Source organism: Salvelinus fontinalis, chromosome 27, assembly GCF_029448725.1.
Source record: "Salvelinus fontinalis isolate EN_2023a chromosome 27, ASM2944872v1, whole genome shotgun sequence".
NCBI classification, from domain to species: Eukaryota; Metazoa; Chordata; class Actinopteri; order Salmoniformes; family Salmonidae; genus Salvelinus; species Salvelinus fontinalis.
In genome coordinates this window covers 12,702,026-12,723,694 of record NC_074691.1, presented here as the reverse complement: position 1 = coordinate 12,723,694, position 21,669 = coordinate 12,702,026, and the positions used below count along the sequence as shown (strand labels likewise).

Sequence of the window (21,669 nt, the reverse complement as noted above, 5' to 3'; positions counted from 1 at the left end):
GAAGGCTTGATAGTGAGTCAAGGGATGGGAGAGGCAACGTGAACCACACCTGCATGTGATGAGTCACTGTCAGGAGGCTTGGGGTGTTGGTACATGATGTTAATCAGAATGACAACCAAGTCTGTCAGACTGACTGGATCTGTAAGAAAATTACACATGTATCAGACAGTTAGGGTGGCAACCTAGAGAAATGCAATAGCTCTTCCTCTAGGATGGGGTCTACATAACTTCTGTGAAATAACTGTCAAACTATGTTTTTTCCATTTAAAAAAGTATTCATTTCTGTTCATACCTTTGCGTTTCCACACTGTGATGGGAAAGAGCTTTCTCCCATTAGTGTACATGAGAAGCCTTCCAAGCACACATAATGAGTGAACGAAATACATATATTCCAGCTCCTTGGTAGTGTAGAGAGTCCTTTGAGCAGTGCCTGGACAGAAACAAGATTATGCTTCAACAGTGGGAACAAAAGAGATAACATGCTGTCTAAACTCCTATAACATTTATTCAGCTGAAACTCCATTCACGACATGTAACAAATAGCATGCTGATGTAATTTCATATGAAACAAAATACAATTTCTTCACCAACCTTCCTTTTAGCATATGCTGAAACAATAAAACACTACGGGCAGTGCTGATAATACAGGTTCAAACAAGGGACAAAAAAAGCCTTTTGCACAATCACTGACAACGGGATCAGTTTATCTGTGTTCATCCAATGCAAGGTCAAGAACGCAGCCTCACTCTAAGGCAGAGCTGCCCCACAGAAGACAACACGAGGCACGCTCTGTTTTAAGGAGAACTATAAGGGATAGAGACATTACGCATCTTTTTTATTAGGCCTTCCATACTATACATGAGGTTGTAGGAAATATCAAAGGTACTGTTTTCAGGAGAAATGGTACCTTTGAAATAATGGGCCATTCTTAGGTCTCAGTGGATATAGCATTGGGAGAGAAGAGAGAGAAGCTAGTCTGAATTAGAATACAGGCTTAGGAAAAGTTTTTTTCAAAAAGCCAAAGGGATGCTTAAATCATTTCTGCATTTCTGCACTTCCATAACCCCAGTCTCCCTTACCTAATTACCTCCTACATAGCTTACAATTAGTTGTTTAGCACAATCATGGGGATGTCACGCCTACACCTGCTCCCCATCTCCAGGGCTTGACGTCGCCGGTCTACTAACCACCGGTCCTGGCAACCATCATTACCCACACCCGCTCCCCATCATTACCCACACGCGCTCCCCATCATTACCCACACCCGCTCCCCAATATTACCCACACCCGCTCCCCATCATTACACACACCCGCTCCCCATCCTTACCCACACCTTCTCCCCATCATTACCCACACCTCTGCTCCCCATCCTTACCCACACCTGCTCCCCATCATTACCCACACCTCTGCTCCCCATCATTACCCACACCTGCTCCCCATCATTACCGACACCTCTGCTCCCCATCCTTACCCACACCTCTGCTCCCCATCCTTACCCACACCTGCTCACCATCCTTACCCACACCTGCTCCCCATCATTACCCACACCTGCACCCCATCATTACCCACACCTGCTCCCCATCATTACCCACACCTGCTCCCCATCACTACCCACACCTGCTCCCCATCATTACCCACACCTGCTCCCCATCATTACCCACACCTGCTCCCCATCATTACCCACACCTGCTCCTCATCATTACACACACCTACCCCCCATCAATACACACACCTGCTCCCCATCATTACCCACACCTGCTCCCGATCATTACCCCCACCTGCTCCCCATCATTACCCACACCTGGACTTCATCATCACCTTGATTACCTTCCCTTTATTTAGCTCTCAGTAGCCTCAGTCACCAGGCAGAATTGGTTTGTTTTCACGTTCAGTACACTACTCCTGTTTTGTTCATCTGCCTTGTCTTATTATTAAACTCTCTTTCTGCACCTGCTTCCTGACTCACTGCATAAACATTACATGTGAGCTCTAGTTCACACAAATCATTATTTGTATCATGGACCAAATGATGAATACATATTACATAGCCATACATAACCTGGGCTTCTCCAGACTCAAAAGACCAGACTTGAATATACTCTGGCTGATATTATAGACATTTTGCTATTCTACTCCCTGAGCTTGGCCAGTCAGTGATTTCCTCCAACCCCACCATCCCTAACAGTATTTCACTATGCAGCTCCTCTGCTCTTCCCCAGACTACACAGTATACAAAGTGGTAATCTCTTTCAAAGCATGGGAGCCCTCCTCGGCCCTGGCGATAGATAGATAGCAGCAGAGCCATCGGGCCTGGAGAGGAGGACAGACTGTAAGACCACAGACAGAGGAAAACAAACCACCAGGTGTCTGATAACTGCAGATACGGGCCGCCTCAAAAAGACTTGACTTATTCAGCATCTAAACACCCCACACTCAGTGGGATAAGGAGGCGTGTGAACCAGGTGAATAGGGAGAGGTGGAGGCGAGCTGGGAGGGAGGGCCTGGCGCCTGCATTGAGTTCTCAAGGGATGTACAGCAGGTGAAAAGCCACAGAAAAAGCTATTAGCCTCTACTGATTAAAATGTCCTGTGTAATAATTAGAAATGTTCTCCAACAACCAAATACAAAATAGGTCTGCATGTTGATTATTGGTGTTGTGCTACAGTAGATCTTGGTTACAATATCATTTGAATAGAATGGAGAAATACCAGTGTAGATGAAAGTTAAATTTACCGATGTGCTGGTGCTCCATAGAGTGGATGACCTCAGCCGTCTCATCTCTGACTGGGTCACAGGAGTCATAATAATGAATGCACTGCTGAAGAGCTGCCACAATCTGGGATAGAACAGTGCTCATTACAATCATCAAAGGAATGTTGAAAACACTGAAAAAATACAACTGAAGACCTGTAAAGTAAATAATTTGTTTGAGGGTAATACATTTTCCAGCACTCTACCTGCGAATAAAATATAACTAGATATATAGAAAGTTTAATGTCTCCAACATCCAACAACTGTATACTGCAAGACAAAACTGAAATGTATGGCAAGGTTTTAATAGCTATAAAGGCAATCTAAACTTTAATCTTAATAAAACTGGAAACAAACGTATCATCACGAAGGAGGACAATCAGAGACAATCATCAGCTCGTCATCAATCCACCACCCTCACTGTCACAGAACCATAAAGATGAGTCATCACTCACTCACCAGAGACTTGTACTTCCTCTCCAGGAGCCTAAAGACCACGGTCCTGCTGTAGTAACCATGCTGGAAGAGACAGGATTGACATCATATTCACTCAACACTGACAATTGTTTTGACTACTTATGGGGAGGATTGTTTTTTGTGGTGTTTAGAGAAGGTTAATATTGTGCTCACCATCCACTTCTTAAACCAGGTGGCTTTGATATCAAGTAAAGCAATGAGGTGTATGGGCTTCAAGGCTTTCTCTGACCCTTGTGTCTCTAACCCATGTTCAGGGAAGAAGGACAGGAGAGAGAAAGTACTCTCTATTATCTCCTCCATGTACCTAGTGACAGAAAGAAGATACTAAATCTAATTCTAGATTAAACTATTAATTTGGATCACTTAATAAAATAGAACAAACATCTCACTTCTCTGGGTGCCGAATCCAAAAGGTTGTTACTTCCTTCTGAAAATCATTCATTAACCGCATCTGACAAAAAAAAGAAAAAAAAAGTATAATAATGACATCATTTTCATATAGGTATAACTGCCATGAAAGTATCCCATTAGAGAGGGTGCATACTTGTTTTAAGAGACGGGTAATGTCCTGTCTGTTTACATCAATCCCCGCTGATCCAGTAGGGAGGCTCAGTTTATGGTACAGGAAGTCAGACTCCAGACTTTTGGCTATTTATCAGAAGGCAAAATATGCATTATCCACATCAGACTTTGATTATATATATTTTTTTACTATACATTTCAGAAACATATATGGGAAAAACAAATGAATTACCTAAACTGGTGTAGATCTCCCTTGTTACATTCAGTGGCGAACAGGAGAATGTTTTTGCAAAAAAGCGCAGGACCTTATCCTGAGTAGAGAGTAAACAAAATAATACTGAGAAATCTGAGGAGAGAAACAGACAACCTTTGGGAAATAGGGCTCATACAGATGTGCCTTCCGTCTTCAAGAGAGCGAGAGTTGCACCCCTTCTGAAAAAACCTACTCTCGATCCCTCCGATGTCAACAACTACAGACCAGTATCCCTTCTTTCTTTTCTCTCCAAAACTCTTGAACGTGCCGTCCTTGGCCAGCTCTCCTGCTATCTCTCTCAGAATGACCTTCTTGATCCAAATCAGTCAGGTTTCAAGACTAGTCATTCAACTGAGACTGCTCTTCTCTGTGTCACGGAGGCGCTCCGCACTGCTAAAGCTAACTCTCTCTCCTCTGCTCTCATCCTTCTAGACCTATCGGCTGCCTTTGATACTGTGAACCATCAGATCCTCCTCTCCACCCTCTCCGAGCTGGGCATCTCCGGCGCCGCCCACGCTTGGATTGCGTCCTACCTGACAGGTCGCTCCTACCAGGTGGCGTGGCGAGAATCTGTCTCCGCACCACGTGCTCTCACCACTGGTGTCCCCCAGGGCTCTGTTCTAGGCCCTCTCCTATTCTCGCTATACACCAAGTCACTTGGCTCTGTCATATCCTCACATGGTCTCTCCTATCATTGCTATGCAGACGACACACAATAATTCTTCTCCTTTCCCCCCTCTGATAACCAGGTGGTGAATCGCATCTCTGCATGTCTGGCAGACATATCAGTGTGGATGACGGATCACCACCTCAAGCTGAACCTCGGCAAGACGGAGCTGCTCTTCCTCCCGGGGAAGGACTGCCCGTTCCATGATCTCGCCATCACGGTTGACAACTCCATTGTGTCCTCCTCCCAGAGTGCTAAGAACCTTGGCGTGATCCTGGACAACACCCTGTCGTTCTCAACTAACATCAAGGCGGTGACCCGTTCCTGTAGGTTCATGCTCTACAACATTCGCAGAGTACGACCCTGCCTCACGCAGGAAGCGGCGCAGGTCCTAATCCAGGCACTTGTCATCTCCCGTCTGGATTACTGCAACTCGCTGTTGGCTGGGCTCCCTGCCTGTGCCATTAAACCCCTACAACTCATCCAGAACGCCGCAGCCCGTCTGGTGTTCAACTTTCCCAAGTTCTCTCACGTCACCCCGCTCCTCCGCTCTCTCCACTGGCTTCCAGTTGAAGCTCGCATCCGCTACAAGACCATGGTGCTTGCCTACGGAGCTGTGAGGGGAACGGCACCTCCGTACCTTCAGGCTCTGATCAGGCCCTACACCCAAACAAGGGCACTGCGTTCATCCACCTCTGGCCTGCTCGCCTCCCTACCTCTGAGGAAGTACAGTTCCCGCTCAGCCCAGTCAAAACTGTTCGCTGCTCTGGCACCCCAATGGTGGAACAAACTCCCTCACGACGCCAGGTCAGCGGAGTCAATCACCACCTTCCGGAGACACCTGAAACCCCACCTCTTTAAGGAATACCTAGGATAGGATAAAGTAATCCTTCTAACCCCCCCCCCCCTTAAAAGAGTTAGATGCACTATTGTAAAGTGGTTGTTCCACTGGATATCATGAGGTGAATGCACCAATTTGTAAGTCGCTCTGGATAAGAGCGTCTGCTAAATGACTTAAATGTAAATGTAAATGTGAATTGTTGCAATTTCACTGTGACAAATGTTCATCAGGCTGAAAACAACTAAAGTTGACCACAAGTTCCCTAGGGGGTGAATTCCCATATCAGAGTATCCTTTTCTATTTAAGGACCTTGTATTCATCTGAGGTTTCAAATGTCTACTCTAAGTATACCGACAATGTGCAACTATATGTGAAGATGGCTTACTTTACTTTGAGTTAATATATTAGAAATCATCAGTTGCCAAACTAAGCTGGCCAGCTCTTTTCCTTGTATAAGCAAAACAAGGATGACAGTATTCATTCTTCTTTGTTGGCTCTTTAATATGATTTTCAAAATGTCATAAGACAGGTCATCTCTCTGAGAACATGTTATCATAGGAGCCAACTTTTCTGTGAGCATTATTCAGTGACTTACACTGAGGTCAGGGTCTGGGTCAGCCAAGGCAGCAGAGAGGTTCCTGCGCAGGCCACTCCAACTCTCACAGCTTAGCACATCCGAGGGCGGGGCACAGCACAGAGCCTGCAGGGCCTCCCAGCGCACCTGCAAAACACATCACTTTCACTCTCAGGGACCACACAACATTGGCTCCAATCAATTAAATCTCTTCCGCTAGTAATAACCTAGCAAATTATACAGGATAGAAATCATATTGAAATCCTTTTACCTCTTTAGGCTTACTAGGGTCAAGCTTTTCAGCAAGAACCTGCAGCTGTTCTTGTTTGATAAATGCATAACTCTGTATGGAAACATGGAAGCATTTGCAACTGTAGTTAATGTCTAATTACTGTACATTCCCTTTTTTTTGAGCTGGGTAAGCTATAATTAGACAGCATAAATTACACTGATTACCAACGCAACTCAAAGGCAACACAAACAAATGTGGCCTATAACGTAATGATTTATACGTTTAGTAGTATTACTTATCCAAACCAAAATAAATATGTTAATAAGGTATAATGATACTGCTCTGATAGTGTATAAAAAGCCATTCAGTGGATTGTTGGGTGGATCCTCACTTTGTCCCGGCCTAGATTAATCCCCCTATAAATCAATATGAACTCTGCCAGCAAAAACGAAAACACATCATGCGTTTATATAGCAATGCTGAGTAGCAGACTACGGATTTGCAGACCAAATTCAATTAGGGCATCAAGAGTGACTTGTAGGCTATTTATTGTACATGCTATTACCTGATTGAAGGATGAATCACTGTCGGAGCAGTTGTCTGTGTAATGGCTGTTTGACTGCTGATGTTGGCTCTCCCTGTGCATCTCCTCCTTTCTCAGTTGGTCCTCTTCAAATGTATTAATCAATGATTCAACGACTACCATCATCGTGTTCTTCAATGTCTGCATCATTTGCTTGTATCTACAAATGAGAAAGTAAATGTGATGGGTGAATGCAATGCCAGATCTAGTCTACACTCCTGCTTCAAGATTGTATTCATTGTGAAGCATACAAGCACATACAGACTCCCCCCTGTAAGCAGTGGAATATTCGGTGAAATAAGTGGCGAGTCATGTTAGTCATCTTCACTGGGAATGCTTTATGGACACTGGAGAGACACCATACATACTCTCCAGATTCTCTAGTCTTTATTGTAACAGCATGGACCAAGGTGTCCTGAACAGACCCAACAGCATATCCCTCTCCTCGGGCACAGCTCTCTGTCTCCTCCTCGATGACTGCTCCCAGAGAGCTTTCCACATACTGCCGCAGGTACTTAACAAATTCATAACTAAAAAAGAGACCAATAATAAACAAGAATTATATGAAAATGGATACAAATTACTATAGATGTGATTGTAACAATCGAGAAAGCAATTCATTTCTGAATACTTATGGAAGTTCTTGTCTGTCTCCTCCAGATGAAGCAAGATTTCCTCTGCACATTCAATGGATGGTGCACCAGAGATTCTGTCTTTGATGCTTTTTAGAAGTTGCCTCAACAGAGACTGAAGTTCAGCCTCAGCCTCAGCTGAGAACTGAGACATGGTCTGATGTGGATTCACTCTTCTCTGCAGAAATACAGCATCTGAAGAATTCAGATTAGAATGTGTCAACTTAGTTATATAGCTAGCTACTAAAGTGCTTCTCCAATGCGATAACTAGCTAGTTAGACAAGCGATGTAATTGTATTAAAAACCTGTACACGCATTGTCTTGCTATGTGGCTAGTTAATGTTGTGTTTGTTGACATTTCTGCAATTACGGCGCTAACATAGTTTGCTAACGACGGTTGCTAACATTAGCTTGCTAGCAATGAAGGAAATTAGATAAAGTCCTTTGCATGACCTAACTTCGTTCAACATTTCCCCAAACCATTTCAAATGTATCACATTGTAATAAACGGTGTAAGACTTACTAGCTACATATGGTACAGCTTATTTAGTCAATATAGCTAGCTAACGTTAGCTAGTTGAATAGTTTGTAAACATTTCGAACCTGCTGCAGCTTGGCTCGACCACTGTCTCTATGGAAACGGGTAGCTAGCTCACACTCGTGCATTGTGGGATATTCAAAGCAGATGAAGGTCACAGGCAAAGATGATGCTGAGAAAAGGGTTGCAAACAGACACCAATGGTGGAGGATGTTTAATGATGTTTGAATATTTATAAAGTTAATATTGACAATGATGATATGCAATAAATTACAGCTACTACTTGTAAAAGGTTTTCAGACGTTATGCTTGTTACTGTGTCTTTAAATCCCGTCCCTGTGTTAGGTGTCACATGGTCCCCATGTTTACAATCACTTCCGGGAAAGGAGCATCTATCAAAAGCCAAACTAGCTCAAGATTGCACATGTCAAAACTGCTATTTATCTAGATGGCATAATACGATACAAAATTTAACTAAGTATCAAGTAAAATATATAACCAGAAAATCGTTAGCTAGCTTATTGAAGTACATAAGTTGTACAGATTGGCTAGGATTGGAAACCATTGTTTATAGTTTTTTGTTTTGTTTAGCTAGCTAAATACCAACCCGTGACTGCTATGGCTGCTGTTGACAGTTTTGAGCTTTTGTACAGAGAAATTGCTCGGGCATGCAATTCATGTGTGGAAACCCTAGCGGTTGTGGGTGCTCTGTATACAGCCAGCAAAGCTGTCATCCTCGTGCGGGACTGCTACAGCTTTGTCAGGTTGCATTTCCTTCCTCGACTGATGCCAAGCACGCGCCTTGGCCAACGTTTTGGTGAATGGGCTGTCATTTATGGTAAGGTAAATGCAATAGAATAGACGGTGAATAATTCCATAGTTCACATAAAGGGTTTTTATGTTGTGGTTCTCATCATGTATTCCCTGCCCATGTATTGAAGGTGCTTCAGAGGCCATAGGGAAAGCCTATGCAGAGGAGCTTGCCAGGCAGGGCATCTGCATCATCCTGATAAGCCAAGAGGGCGCCAGTGTCAGTGACACAGCCAAGGCCATATCTGAGACTCACAGAGTGGATACAATGGTGCTTGTGGCAGACTTCAGTCAGGGCCATGCAGCTTGCAAGCCTGTCAAAGATGCCTTGCGGGACAAAGATATAGGCTTTCTAGTTAACTGTGTGGATGACTCCCTTCGCAACTCGCCAAACTTTACTGGCCTGTCTGAAGACCTGTTATGGGACGTAATCAACAGAAATATTGCTGCCACCACACTGATGACGCGCCTGGTTCTACCTGGCATGGTAGAGAGAAGACGTGGAGCAGTAGTGAACATCTCTTCTGGGGCATGTTATAGACCCTCTCCAAGCAAAGCTGCTCTCTCTGCGTCTACGGTCAGATTCTACGCACACACATACACCCTATTAGGTGTGTGTGTGTGTGTGTGTGTGTGTGTGTGTGTGTGTGTGTGTGTGTGTGTGTGTGTGTGTGTGTGTGTGTGTGTGTGTGTGTGTGTGTGTGTGTGTGTGACCCTAATGACGTTCATGTTTTTAAATGTGTTGTGGTCTTATCAGCCTACTGTTTTGTTGTACTGAAATGGCTGTGATTCTTCTCTTTTTTTTCTCAGGCTTACCTTGACAACTTTTCTCGTGCTCTGCACCATGAATATGGTCGTCAGGGAATCTTTGTGCAAAGTCTGGTACCTTTCCAAGTGGCGCCCCATGGCGCATCAGCAGGCGGGTGGCTAATACCGCAGTCAGATGTGTATGCCCGTCATGCCATCTCCACTCTGGGCATTTCACACAGGACCACAGGCTATTGGGCCCATACACTGCAGGTACACAGATCAGTGCTGATTAAAATGGGTCTTGGTAGAGTTGAGGGATAGACATTTAGTAGCCATAGTCCATTTTAAACTATAGACTAACCATGACTCTCTTGTTGGTGTCATCTTTTCCAGTTTCGACTTGTGCAGTCAATGCCAGAATGGATTTGGGTCTTGAGGTCACGTATGCTCACAAGCTCATGCTGAAAGGTCTCCAGAAACGGAACTCCAGCCACTGAACTCATGACAACAAAGTTATGCCTAGCTGGTAGTCATACTGTCATCATACAGATGATATTACACTAGTGAGTGAATTAGTGTGTGTAATGATTATGTCTTGAATTGCATAAAAAAATGATATTTATTCATAGTTTATAATAATACTAAAGAATCTCCAGGAGTGTAGTGCACAAATTATGTTGATAATGTCTGTGAAATTTACAGATATGAGAGGTGATGGAGATATTTTTTGCAGTGATTTGAGGTTTATTTGACCAACTGTGTTCATTGAGGTGTTTAACTGGCATTCCTATGTAAAGAGTTGTTTTGAAACAACGGACTGTATACTTGAGAATAGATTTTGAAATGGCTGTGATTCTAATTATTGGTGATATGATTGCAGAAACAACTTGTGTGCTTGTGAAATACTTTTCTTGTCGTCTATACTTGGTGAATATGCATATGTTATGCACAGCATAATAAAAAATGTATCTCAATAAAGATGATGCTTACTAGATAACTATTTGTTGATGTACTTGATTAGGGTTTCATTTTTGAACATAAAATATCTATGTTTTTAACAACAAAGACAAGATAGTTTTGTAAATCATTTATATTTAGAAAGACCAACCATCTTGACATATGGAATATTCTTCACATCCTCACAAGGACATGTGAAGCAAAGTCTGCTGTTAAAAACAAAACAATTGATGGAACAATTGGAAAGTAACAACTGACAAAGAAATGGCAAAATGTCTAATTATTAGACACATAAATGCATATTGTGTATGAATATCAATATTTGATCTGTAGTCAATTCAATCTTGTTGCAGGTTGGCAGTGTCTCACTTTTGTTTTTTAAGCTTAATTTCTCAGATATTGGCATACCCTGCCTCTGTTTGGTATAGCCATACAGTAGATATCATATGAACCTAAATGATCATTTTATGGTTTCACCTTGGGCAACAACACTACCACAGGTCATTGAATGGTGTCATGACTAAGAGGTGGGATATGTAGTCTTTGTTGTGGTTTGGATGGTGCCTCCATAAAAGGGGAAGGTTGAGAAGATTCTCGGCTTCACTCTGACATCAGCCTCCTGAGAGACTGAGCGCTCCAAACTTTCTTCAAGTCTTGTCCGTTGGTAAGTTGAAAAAGCAAGCAATTCACTTATGATAATTACATAATCAAATACCAGGTTTGTGCAAATTGCATTCATGACATTAGAAAGTGAGATGTAATGGTCTCTTCTTTTATTACGAAAATGCAACCTCTTAAAATAGTTAAGTGCATTGCCTCTGATTAGTTGTTGGTAATACTATACTAGACAGTCATAATGCATAGACAGTGAGGTTAATCAATTGTTAATCAATCAAATTTACATTAAAGGGATATTTTGTAAGGGTGCATGAGATTTGCTGACCATGACTAAAAAGTAATAACATAGCCTATAATTACATTATTTATAACATGTGAACATACCTGTTTAACAATACTTAGACTACGCGTACATCTTTGATGAAAAACTATCTGCAGTGAGAGGTTTTTCCTCAGAAAACGTTGATAGTCAAAGATAAAATTTTGAGTATGCGTTCAATAAATTACCCTGAATTAAATTGTGGCACAGGAAACTGTAATGGAAAGGCAGGAAATAATTGTAATGTCTTCTTGTGCCTTCTGAATAAAGCAATCAATGTTTGGGGGTTTAACAAGGTCAGGTCCTTGGTTCTCACCAGATTGGAAAGGTCTGTTATTGTAATGGCTCCTGATATCTGGGCCTCATGGGTCTTCACTTATCAATGTACTCAATGGTTCAAACTAACCGATAAAGAAGGTCCTTGATTGACGACTCATTGGTACATTTGAATTAGTACAGTTGTTTCATTCATTCATGCTGTTATGAGATCAATTCATTCTCTAAAACATTGCTTAAAACATTAAATACATTTTACAGTTGTAGTCGTAACAGTAATCCAACATGTGATAAATCAATTATATGTTTTTCCACAGCAAACTGTCTAACTGATCGAAATGGGTGAATGGGACTTGCTGGGCCGGCTGCTGGACAAAGTGCAGTCCCACTCCACAGTCATAGGGAAGATCTGGCTAACTGTCCTGTTTGTCTTCAGGATCCTGGTCCTTGGGGCCGGGGCAGAGAAGGTGTGGGGGGACGAGCAGTCAGACTTCGTCTGTAACACAGACCAGCCGGGATGTGAGAACGTCTGTTATGACCACGCTTTCCCCATCTCACACGTCCGTTTCTGGGTGCTTCAGATCATCTCCGTTTCCACCCCAACCCTGGTGTACCTGGGCCATGTCCTCCACATCATCCACGTAGAGAAGAAAGTCAGGGAGAAGATGAAGAAGCAAGCACAGGATGAGCAGGCCAATGACTTCCTGAAGAAAGGCTACAAAGTCCCCAAGTACAGCAATGACAATGGAAAGATTAACCTGCGTGGCCGTCTGTTACGCAGTTACGTGCTGCACGTACTGGTGAAGATCCTTCTAGAGGTGGGGTTCATCGTGGGACAGTACTACCTGTATGGCTTCACCCTCCAGGCCCGCTTTATCTGCGTTCGCTTCCCCTGCCCTCACAAGGTGGACTGCTTCCTGTCCAGACCCACAGAGAAAACCGTCTTCATCTGGTTTATGCTGGTGGTAGCCTGTGTGTCTCTACTCCTCAACCTCATTGAGCTCTTTTACCTGTTTGTCAAATCGGTCAAAGAGTGTCTGGACAGAAGGCAGGACTACACGGTGACCCCGGTCACCCCTGTCCTGGAGAGAAAGGCCTTTGAGAACAAAGACCAGATGATCCAGAACTGGGTCAATCTGGAGTTGGAGCTGCAGGGGAGGAAGCTGGGCAGTGGGGTGGCGAAAAGTGTGGCTTCTGAGGAAAACACTGCTAACATGGGGGAAGTCCACATCTAAGGTGTCAGCTTTTGTACACATTCTTTTTCACAAAACCTGCTCGTATGTTGACTCAATGATTCGCATGCCAGTCTACACCCATACATATTTCTCCTAAACATTAAATAACATATTCATCATGTTTTTATGTGATAAAGGATTCATGTTTGAGCTTGTACCACAGACAAATATTGTCTAATATAAATATGTTCCTTTATATTAGATGCATTTCTTAATTTTCTGAATATTTCTTGGGGATTTGTATTATTGGTTGTGACATTGCATGTATAAGTAGATGTCATTCATATAACACTATAATCTTGATTTAATAAATTATTATTTTATAAGGAAATTATTCTGGCTGGTATTGTGTTTGGTTTGAATGTTTCGGACTCCATGATGCCTATTTTAGCAACAACTCTGGGCTCTGTGTTATCAATTCATTACAAGACAAAATTATTTATTTAGATGTGTTCCTGTTAAGTCTGTTGAGTGCATGCTTCTTATTGTTGTGGGTATGTATCATTCTGTCAGTCATTATATATGGCCCTTCCTGTCAGTCCTGTACAGGTTAACTTTTAAAATTGAATTTGCTGATTATGACAACGTGACAGGGAACCTGACGCAATCCTTACCACCATCCTCCAAAACTCAAGGTTCAACTCATGTTAGCGATCAGTTGGTCTTGGAGGTATATTCACCATAGAGTCAGGACCAGGTAGGAGGCACCTTTTTTCTCCTCGTTTCACATTTTCCTATCTTTTGAGTCATTTAGTAGTAGTTTGTTCTGTAATTCTTTTGGATCTAATGAATTTTTATTGAAGTCATTATAAGAGTGGATTGTTCAGTACGTAAGGTGTTTGGGGTGTACTGATTACCATGCAATATCATAAAATATGAACATATTATTAATAGTAAATAAGGCATACATCAACTTTTCCTCATAATCAATACATACTAGACATGAACTATAATCTAGCCTGTCATGTGCTTTTTGTTGCTCTTCATTATGTGACTAACTGCTTACATTTTAAGTTTGTTTTTGAACGAGGGTTGTCTTTCAATGTAGAAGGGTTATTACATACAATATATAATTATTGTCTTGATGATAGAGGGATATCAGTTTTAGGAACTTGGTCTTGATGCCGTTGTGTGCGTGCCCCAAAAATCAAATGAATGATTAAGGGTAAAAAGAGAAGTGGAAAATGTTTGACAACCTGACTTATTGATAAGATGGGTCTTCTACTGTCAAATTAATTAACTGCTTATTTTTTTCTCTTCTTTAGAAAGCCATTGAACATCAGCAAACATGGGAGACTGGAGTTTTCTTTCCACGTTACTGGACAAGGTGCAGTCCCACTCAACGGTCATTGGAAAGATATGGATGAGTGTCCTGTTCCTGTTCAGGATCATGGTTCTGGGTGCTGGAGCGGAGAGTGTGTGGGGCGATGAACAATCTGGTTTCTTATGCAATACGCAACAACCTGGTTGTGAGAATGTCTGCTACGACTGGATCTTCCCCATATCACACATCCGTTTCTGGGTCATGCAGATCATCTTCATCTCTACTCCAACTCTTCTGTACCTGGGCCATGCCATGCATGTCATCAGCCAGGAGAACAAGCTAAGAGTCATACTGCACAGCCAAGAAGATAATGGCATGTTGAAGAAGCCCAAATACACAGATGAAGCAGGGAAGGTCAGAATTAGGGGAGATTTGTTGTGCAGTTACATGACCCAGCTATTCTTTAAGATCATTCTAGAGATCGCTTTTATTGTTGGCCAGTACTACCTGTATGGGTTTGTCATGGTCCCCATGTTCCCTTGCTCCAAATCTCCCTGTCCCTTTACTGTAGAATGCTACATGTCTCGTCCCACAGAGAAGACCATATTCATCATCTTCATGCTGGTGGTGGCCTGTGTGTCTCTGGCTCTGAATGTGATTGAGGTTTTCTATCTGCTTTACACAAGAGTGAGATGTGGCGGCTCCAAGGGGCGCAGGTATCACACTACCTCAGCAGCGAACCCCGCCACCCTCTCCTCCTCTGGGGGGTCTGGTTGCGTGGATACTGAGATGGACACACTGAGACAGAACAAGATGAACCTGGAGTTTGAGAGTGGCCGGAGTTTAGGGGGTAGTCTGGATGGAGCTAAACAAGAGGAAAGGTTGCTAGGTCACCACTAAAACACGTTAAAGTTAATTAGCCATGATTGTATCTTGATCTTTTGTATTGTTGAAAATCTGAATTAATAAACTACCTGTTTTGCTTTCTTATGTTTATTGATTTAAACGCAGTGTACTAGTAGTTAGTGTATTTTATGTATTGATGTTGAATGTTTACTGTTCAATTGTGGACTACTACAAAATGAAATGTTACCCCTAAATGCCAATAAACCTTGATATCTGTGAAGTAGAAATGTCATTCAGTTATAATATCTCAATGGTATGTTCTATGTAACATTTTCTGTCATAGGAAGCTTTGGGATTTTGGAAATCTATTTCCCCAGTCAGATGAATTTGTGGATACCATTTCTATGTGTCCGTGTCCAGTATGAAGGAAGTTACAGGTAGTTTAGTGAGCCCATGTTAACTAGCGTTAGCACAATTACTGGAAGTCAATGGGTATCTGCTAGCATGGAGAAGTTGATAAAGGGCTTCTGCCAAAATCCCTACCACCTGGGGTCTTGAAATTATTTGTATATTGCCTGATGAATGTTAACCACCGAGATATTGTCTATCCTACAATACAATCTAGATATGCAGTGTTTATATATTTTTTTGAAGGAATAAATAAAATATATTGTAAAAAAAAGTTTTAAATGTTTGTATTAATGGTGGTTGCATGAACCTTAGAGACTGAAAACTCATCAAACATTCACTGAAACATGTTACAATAACACACATGAAGGAATAGTTGATTCTCTTAGGACAGTATTTATGGAAATATGGCTTTTAAATGAACATCATTGAAGAATAAGATCTTAATTTGATCACTATTTTCTTGCAGTAGTGTATTTAAGGTTTATCAACCCTTACAAAAAAATCCATGAATTATAATTCACCTAATAATTCACATTTCCCGTTGCTGCAGGATTATTTTCCTGCTGTAGCAAACTGGCTTAAATTAAGATCCTACATCTGTATGTCTCCCAACCCTCAAAATAAAGTGGCTTATTGTCACGTTCCTGACATATTGTTCCTTTTTCTTTTATTTATTTAGTTGGTCAGGGCGTGAGTTGGGGTGGGTTGTCTGTGTGTTTTGTCTAGTTTAGGGTGTGTGTTTGTTTAAGGGGTTTTTAGTATGTATGGGGTTGTGTTTCAGTGGATGTGTTTAGGAAAGTCTATGGTTGCCTGATTTGGTTCTCAATCAGAGACAGCTGTTTATTGTTGTCTCTGATTGGGAGCCATATTTAAGGCAGCCATAGGCTTTAGGTGTTTGTGGGTAATTGTCTATGTTCTATGTTGCATGTGTGCACTTAGTTCAGGTTTAGCTTCACGTTTGTTTTGTTCATTTTGTAAGAGTTTGTTTTTTTCCTTCATTAAAGAAGATGTATTTTTCACGCGCTGCGCCTTGGTCCTCTCTCTCTCAAGAAGATGATCGTGACACTTATTATTATTCCAGAACTTTGTCAAAATACCAATCCAGACAAATGTTCTAGGAGTGCAAGACTGTGTACACTGCATATGGAAATATTGCTATAGGCATCATTTGAAAATAAGGAATGGCACATCCTCCAACCCTCACAATAAAGGGGCTAATAACTGTCACGTTCTGACCTTTATTTTCCCTTGTTTTGTCTTTGTTTAGTTGGTCAGGGCGTGAGTTGGGGTGGGCAGTCTATGTTATTTGTTTCTATGTTTAGGTTTGTTCATTTAGCCTGATATGGTTCTCAATCAGAGACAGGTGTTTTGCATTGTCTCTGATTGGGAGCCATATTTAGGTATGCTGTTTTCACTGTTTGTTTGTGGGTGATTGTTCCTGTTCGTGCGTTCATGTGTTTTATGTTCTCTCGTTCAAGACTGTAGCGTCGTTGGTTTCGTTCTGTTTATTGTTTTGTAGTTTGTCAAGTGTTCTTCGTGTTCGTCTTCATTTATATATTAAAGCATGTATTCAAGCCACGCTGCACTTTGGTCTGATCCTTGCTCCTCCTCAGACGAGGAGGATTACGACGGTCGTTACAATAGCTATATTATAATCAAATAAGTATCCTTATTTTTTGCCAGAACTCTAATGTCAATTGTGGCACATATTCTGAGAGAGCATTGTCAACAACAAAAATACAATTTCATACAGTATACTCGGAAAACTATCCAAAGAAATCCCCCCCAAAAATATTGATTTAAGATTTCATGAACTTATATTACCCTTTGCCTACCTAGACCTAGACCACCCACATTATTAATGAGAAATCATTAGCAAAGGCTAGGCCTTAGATTACAATGCTATTCCATGGTTATTACTGACTCATTTGGAAATACAAAATGACTCAACATTAAAATGTACCTTATCATTGTTTTGCCAATTATTAACTTGTACAATCATTCCCAGGAACACATAATTCTAAACAGCAGATTTGTCATTTCCATGCACAACGTGTCAGCTCGCATGACAAGACAATTATGTAATTCTACAAAACTAAAGTTCAAGGTAAACTAGTAGCAGTACGTAGCATTTGAGCATTTGTCACTACAACTGGTGGATGTTGTGTTCTGCCCAGAAGGTGTCTGTTTAAAGGTAAGACATATTTAATGAACTATTTTGTTGTTTTCACTTTACATGAAAACACATAAGAATGCAAATCTAATATCACCAAAACCAAAATGATTTATGGATAAGCTTGAACCATTGTACGATGGACCACCTAGGCTTAAACATATCTTTAACCTAGAAACAAAAGTTTGAGTTTTTATTTAAATATTGATTTATGTGGTATTTGGGACATTTTACACTTACATACTTTGGGCATATCATAAAAATAAATCGAAATAATTTGTTTAAAAAAGGATACTGAAAACAGAATGTACAGTCAGGCCCATAATTATTGGCACCCTTGATAAAGATTAGCAATAAAGGGAGTATAAAATACTGAGCTATATTGTATGCTCAAACAAATATAGAAATTATTTTTTACTATTAAAATTGCTCAGAGAAAGAGATATACAGTAGTTTAGAGATGTAGATTAGAGATCACATTGGGAGGTATCTTAGACCATTACTGCATACAGAATCCAGATCCTTGATATCCTTCGTCTGTGCTTTTGGAATCCCCTCTTCAATTCAAACTACAGGTTATCAACGGGGTTCAAGTCCGGAGGCTGAGATGATTTTGTTGTCAATTAACCATTTCTTTGTGGATTTTGATGTTTGCTTGAGGTTATTGTCTTGCTGGAAGATGCACCTTTGTCCGTTTTAGCCTCCTTGCAGAGGCAACCAGGTCTAAAATGTCCTGGTACTGGGTAAAGTTCATGATGCGTATGACCTTAACAATGGCCTCAGGACCAGTGGAAGCGAAATAGCCCCCATAACATCAAATATGTTGGTGGTGGATCTTTGATGTAATGGGGCTATTTGTCCTTCCACTGGTCCTTGGGCCCTCTACCAAGTACCAGGACATGTTTAGTGCCATTATCCTCGCAAGGTGAGGTATTGAAAGCTATTGAAAACAGGGTTGCCAGTCATTTTGACCGGTATCTTTTTTAGATTTTTTAAATGACTTGTTAAACAAAATCTCTGAGCAATTCTATTAGTATAAAATAATATTACAATATACTGTGGCTTAGCATTTGTATTATTTATTTTATAGATTGTGCATTTATCAAGGGTGCCAATAACGTTGGGTCTGACTGTAATGTACTGCATATATAAAAAACGTTATATATTTTGCTATTGAAAAACTGAATTATAATGTCTGATGCTAAAATATTATACATCAGATTTTGACTCAGAATACACTTAATCTCTTGATAACAGACAGCATGTGGAATCTCTCCATTTAGGCAATGTGTTTTATAGCTTACTTTACTCAAAGAAATAGCCTTACTATCCCATAAACAACTTGTGTTCTTCTCTCCGTAACACAGACTGCTCTCTGTTCATCTACTATGTTTTTTTTTACCTATTTATTCCTTTTTCATTCATTCTCATCATAGATTTCCAATCATTTGTCAGAATGTTGCCATTAGTGTAACTCAACCTTTTGCTTTGTTTTCTAGCCAGAGCTATCAGCAAAAATGGGAGAGTGGGGATTCCTGTCATCACTGCTGGACAAGGTGCATTCGCACTTCACGGTCATTGGAAAGGTTTGGATGACCGTCCTGTTTATCTTCAGGATCATGGTCCTCGGAGCAGGGGCGGAGAAGGTGTGGGGCGATGAGCAGTCCAGTATGATTTGCAATACCAAACAGCCCGGCTGTAAGAACGTGTGCTACGACCACGCCTTCCCCATCTCCCACATCCGCTTCTGGGTCCTTCAGATCATCTTCGTCTCCACCCCAACGTTGGTGTACCTGGGACATGTTATGCACGTCATCCACAAGGAGAACAAACTGAGGCAATGGCTGAGTCAGGCAGGCAATGAGATGGGGAAAATGCCTAAGTATTCTGATGAGAAGGGTCATGTCAAAATCAAAGGTGAATTGCTGGCTAGTTACACAGCCAATATATTCTTCAGGATTCTGCTTGAGATAGCATTTATAGTGGGTCAATATTACTTGTATGGGTTTGTGCTGGACCCCAAGATTGAATGCAGCAGAGCTCCCTGTCCGTTCACTGTAGAATGCTTCATGTCACGACCAACAGAGAAGACCATCTTTATCATCTTCATGCTGGTGGTGGCCTGTGTTTCTCTGCTGCTGAATGTGGTGGAGATATTATATCTGATCTGCTCTAAGTGTGGCTCTGGCTCAAGAAGACGAGCCCAAGAAGTCCCAGCCATCGCAATCCACAGCTGTCTGGATGGAGGCAGCACGGCCTGAAATCATTGATCACCACTCAACTATTCAGTGGCAGAGAAAGGATGACACTGAAACTGTTGAGTCCTAAAATAATGCAATGTCTAAAAAATATTGTTAGGCTTGGCTTGATTCTATAAGTATGGGTTAACACGATGCAGTACGTGTAACAGGACCGAAACTTTGAGCTTTGATTTATTGTCCTCTGGTAAACCAAGCAAACATGTTGTATTTGTTCATGGTGTGCACTAGAAGGAAATCAAATGCAATGCAACTTAATTTTCAGCAGTCTTGTCGCTCCTCAGTGAGATGGTCATCGAATTGGCTTTTTGTGATCATGTATGAATCTTAATATAATGTGATTCATCATACATTGTTTGGGTTATTGAAACCACACTGACCTAAAGGGACCAAAACAAAATCCAGAAAATATTTGTGGCTTTCAATATTTGTAAATATGTCAGTTTGATTTTTGTATTTATTTTATGTGGTTGTAAATAAAATGTAAAAAATGTGAGCTTGCCTGGAGTGTATTTTATGTTATAAGATGAGGAAAACATTTAAATAACTGTAAACAGGCGACTGGTGTGATGTTTTATACCATAATATTTTCTCCTGTCAATATACTGTATGTACAGCATATAAAAAAGTCAATCGTGCAGCAAAACTGGACTATGATGTGTGTACTGTATCAGTGATTTGATTGACTCAGACCAAAATATAAGCTGTAAATATAGCATAGTCTTCTTCGGTCAAAAGGTGCAACAAAATCTTCATGGTAATAATGGACTATAGCAAATATGTGTGCAATGAGGCAGTAGACTACACGCTGTATGTATATCTGCAGGAATGTACAGTGTATTACAAGTCAATTATGGTTTCATTTTATAAGACGCAAGTATAAGTACCTCATTTGTTAGATTTTCAATACAAGTGAATCATCTACTGTCTGTACTATTCAGTGAAAGTTTGCTTGAGAGTCGGGAGATGATGTGGAAACCGGCCACTAGGGGCAACAGTGAGCGCTGTTACCTTCAAGTAGATTTCGGATTTGCAAGGGCATTGGGGATGGTGGATCGGCGTACACATCTGCCTCTGATTCCAAAGGTTGCAAGTTGAAATCCAGCGATAGAAAGATGTTTTTGAGATTTTTGTTTTAAGCCTATCCCAAACCTTAACCCTTACCTTAACCATTCGGAGTTCATGCCTAACCTTTAGGAAGTAATGCCTAAACTTAACCCCAACCTTAAAAATGCAGAGTTAATGCCTAACTTAACATTAAACACTTGGAAATGTTACTACATTTTCAACAACTTCAATATTTTACATTTGAGAAACATGGACGAACGTTTAATTCTAACGTGAGACTGTGAGAGCTAGTTGCATAAAGCACAATGAACTCCAGATTAATCTTTGACACCTGATGTGTTGCATGGGTAAATCTACTCAAATTCTGAATTACACAGTAATTCATAATTGTTAACAAAAATAATTAGCGATACAAAGACAGGGCACATAGCGTTGAACTTGAGGGTGCTACTAGGATATAAGACTATGATGCAAATAAGCTACTGGGTCATACCATGATACAGGAATAGATCTCAATAAATACTGGGAATAAATTAAAACCGTGATAGGATCTGAGGCTCTGAATGCACACTTTAAATAACCCCGCCGGCCTGTACATGAGGCTGCCTCTCAA

The 21,669-nt window shown here is 41.1% G+C and overlaps 5 protein-coding genes across 10 annotated transcripts in view; 4 read left to right on the top strand and 1 right to left on the bottom strand.

Annotated features, from left to right (window-relative positions):
* The window catches only part of LOC129825069 (protein broad-minded-like), a 45,464-nt gene extending 37,159 nt beyond the window's left edge, over positions 1 to 8,305 (bottom strand). For 2 of the 6 annotated variants that reach the window (XR_008754822.1, XM_055884820.1), the window contains exons 1-14: positions 8,137 to 8,297; positions 7,532 to 7,727; positions 7,269 to 7,430; positions 6,883 to 7,060; positions 6,357 to 6,428; positions 6,107 to 6,232; positions 3,983 to 4,061; positions 3,773 to 3,876; positions 3,618 to 3,679; positions 3,382 to 3,532; positions 3,211 to 3,270; positions 2,734 to 2,836; positions 293 to 430; positions 50 to 139 (exon numbers count right to left, since the gene is read on the bottom strand). Coding sequence is in view for 4 of the 6 variants with exons in the window: in XM_055884820.1 (XP_055740795.1) it covers positions 50 to 139; positions 293 to 430; positions 2,734 to 2,836; positions 3,211 to 3,270; positions 3,382 to 3,532; positions 3,618 to 3,679; positions 3,773 to 3,876; positions 3,983 to 4,061; positions 6,107 to 6,232; positions 6,357 to 6,428; positions 6,883 to 7,060; positions 7,269 to 7,430; positions 7,532 to 7,686 (1,480 nt within the window). In the remaining 2 variants the exon portion in view is untranslated. Of the gene's footprint in view, positions 1 to 49; positions 140 to 292; positions 431 to 2,733; positions 2,837 to 3,210; positions 3,271 to 3,381; positions 3,533 to 3,617; positions 3,680 to 3,772; positions 3,877 to 3,982; positions 4,062 to 6,106; positions 6,233 to 6,356; positions 6,429 to 6,882; positions 7,061 to 7,268; positions 7,431 to 7,531; positions 7,728 to 8,056 lie in introns of all 6 variants that reach the window. The other 4 variants (XR_008754823.1, XM_055884823.1, XM_055884822.1 and 1 more) reach the window with 4 other exon arrangements.
* Positions 8,306 to 8,429: 124 nt separating this feature from the next.
* On the top strand, positions 8,430 to 10,628 carry LOC129825070 (inactive hydroxysteroid dehydrogenase-like protein 1). Its single transcript, XM_055884824.1, has 4 exons — positions 8,430 to 8,909; positions 9,013 to 9,458; positions 9,692 to 9,901; positions 10,025 to 10,628. Exons 1-4 carry the CDS (start codon positions 8,690 to 8,692, stop codon positions 10,094 to 10,096), a joined length of 948 nt encoding a protein of 315 aa, XP_055740799.1. The 5' UTR covers positions 8,430 to 8,689; the 3' UTR covers positions 10,097 to 10,628.
* A 567-nt stretch (positions 10,629 to 11,195) lies between these two features.
* Positions 11,196 to 13,345, top strand: LOC129825704 (gap junction Cx32.7 protein-like). The gene is made up of 2 exons (XM_055885890.1): positions 11,196 to 11,252; positions 12,119 to 13,345. The coding sequence occupies exon 2, from the start codon at positions 12,140 to 12,142 to the stop codon at positions 13,034 to 13,036; it is 897 nt and encodes a 298-aa protein (XP_055741865.1). The 5' UTR covers positions 11,196 to 11,252; positions 12,119 to 12,139; the 3' UTR covers positions 13,037 to 13,345.
* Positions 13,346 to 13,659: 314 nt separating this feature from the next.
* On the top strand, positions 13,660 to 15,828 carry LOC129825703 (gap junction Cx32.2 protein-like). The gene is made up of 2 exons (XM_055885889.1): positions 13,660 to 13,733; positions 14,302 to 15,828. Exon 2 carries the CDS (start codon positions 14,325 to 14,327, stop codon positions 15,198 to 15,200), a length of 876 nt encoding a protein of 291 aa, XP_055741864.1. The 5' UTR covers positions 13,660 to 13,733; positions 14,302 to 14,324; the 3' UTR covers positions 15,201 to 15,828.
* A 1,804-nt stretch (positions 15,829 to 17,632) lies between these two features.
* Positions 17,633 to 20,484, top strand: LOC129825702 (gap junction Cx32.2 protein-like). Its single transcript, XM_055885888.1, has 2 exons — positions 17,633 to 17,751; positions 19,230 to 20,484. Exon 2 carries the CDS (start codon positions 19,248 to 19,250, stop codon positions 19,989 to 19,991), a length of 744 nt encoding a protein of 247 aa, XP_055741863.1. The 5' UTR covers positions 17,633 to 17,751; positions 19,230 to 19,247; the 3' UTR covers positions 19,992 to 20,484.
* Positions 20,485 to 21,669: the final 1,185 nt, after the last annotated feature.

Coding starts and splice junctions, on each gene's coding strand:
- LOC129825070 (XM_055884824.1), top strand. CDS start 8,690: ATGGCTGCTGTTGACAGTTTTGAGCTTTTGTACAGAGAAATTGCTCGG. Junction 8,910..9,012: donor TGAATGGGCTGTCATTTATG/GTAAGGTAAATG, acceptor CATGTATTGAAG/GTGCTTCAGAGGCCATAGGG. Junction 9,459..9,691: donor CTGCTCTCTCTGCGTCTACG/GTCAGATTCTAC, acceptor TTTTTTTCTCAG/GCTTACCTTGACAACTTTTC.
- LOC129825704 (XM_055885890.1), top strand. CDS start 12,140: ATGGGTGAATGGGACTTGCTGGGCCGGCTGCTGGACAAAGTGCAGTCC.
- LOC129825703 (XM_055885889.1), top strand. CDS start 14,325: ATGGGAGACTGGAGTTTTCTTTCCACGTTACTGGACAAGGTGCAGTCC.
- LOC129825702 (XM_055885888.1), top strand. CDS start 19,248: ATGGGAGAGTGGGGATTCCTGTCATCACTGCTGGACAAGGTGCATTCG.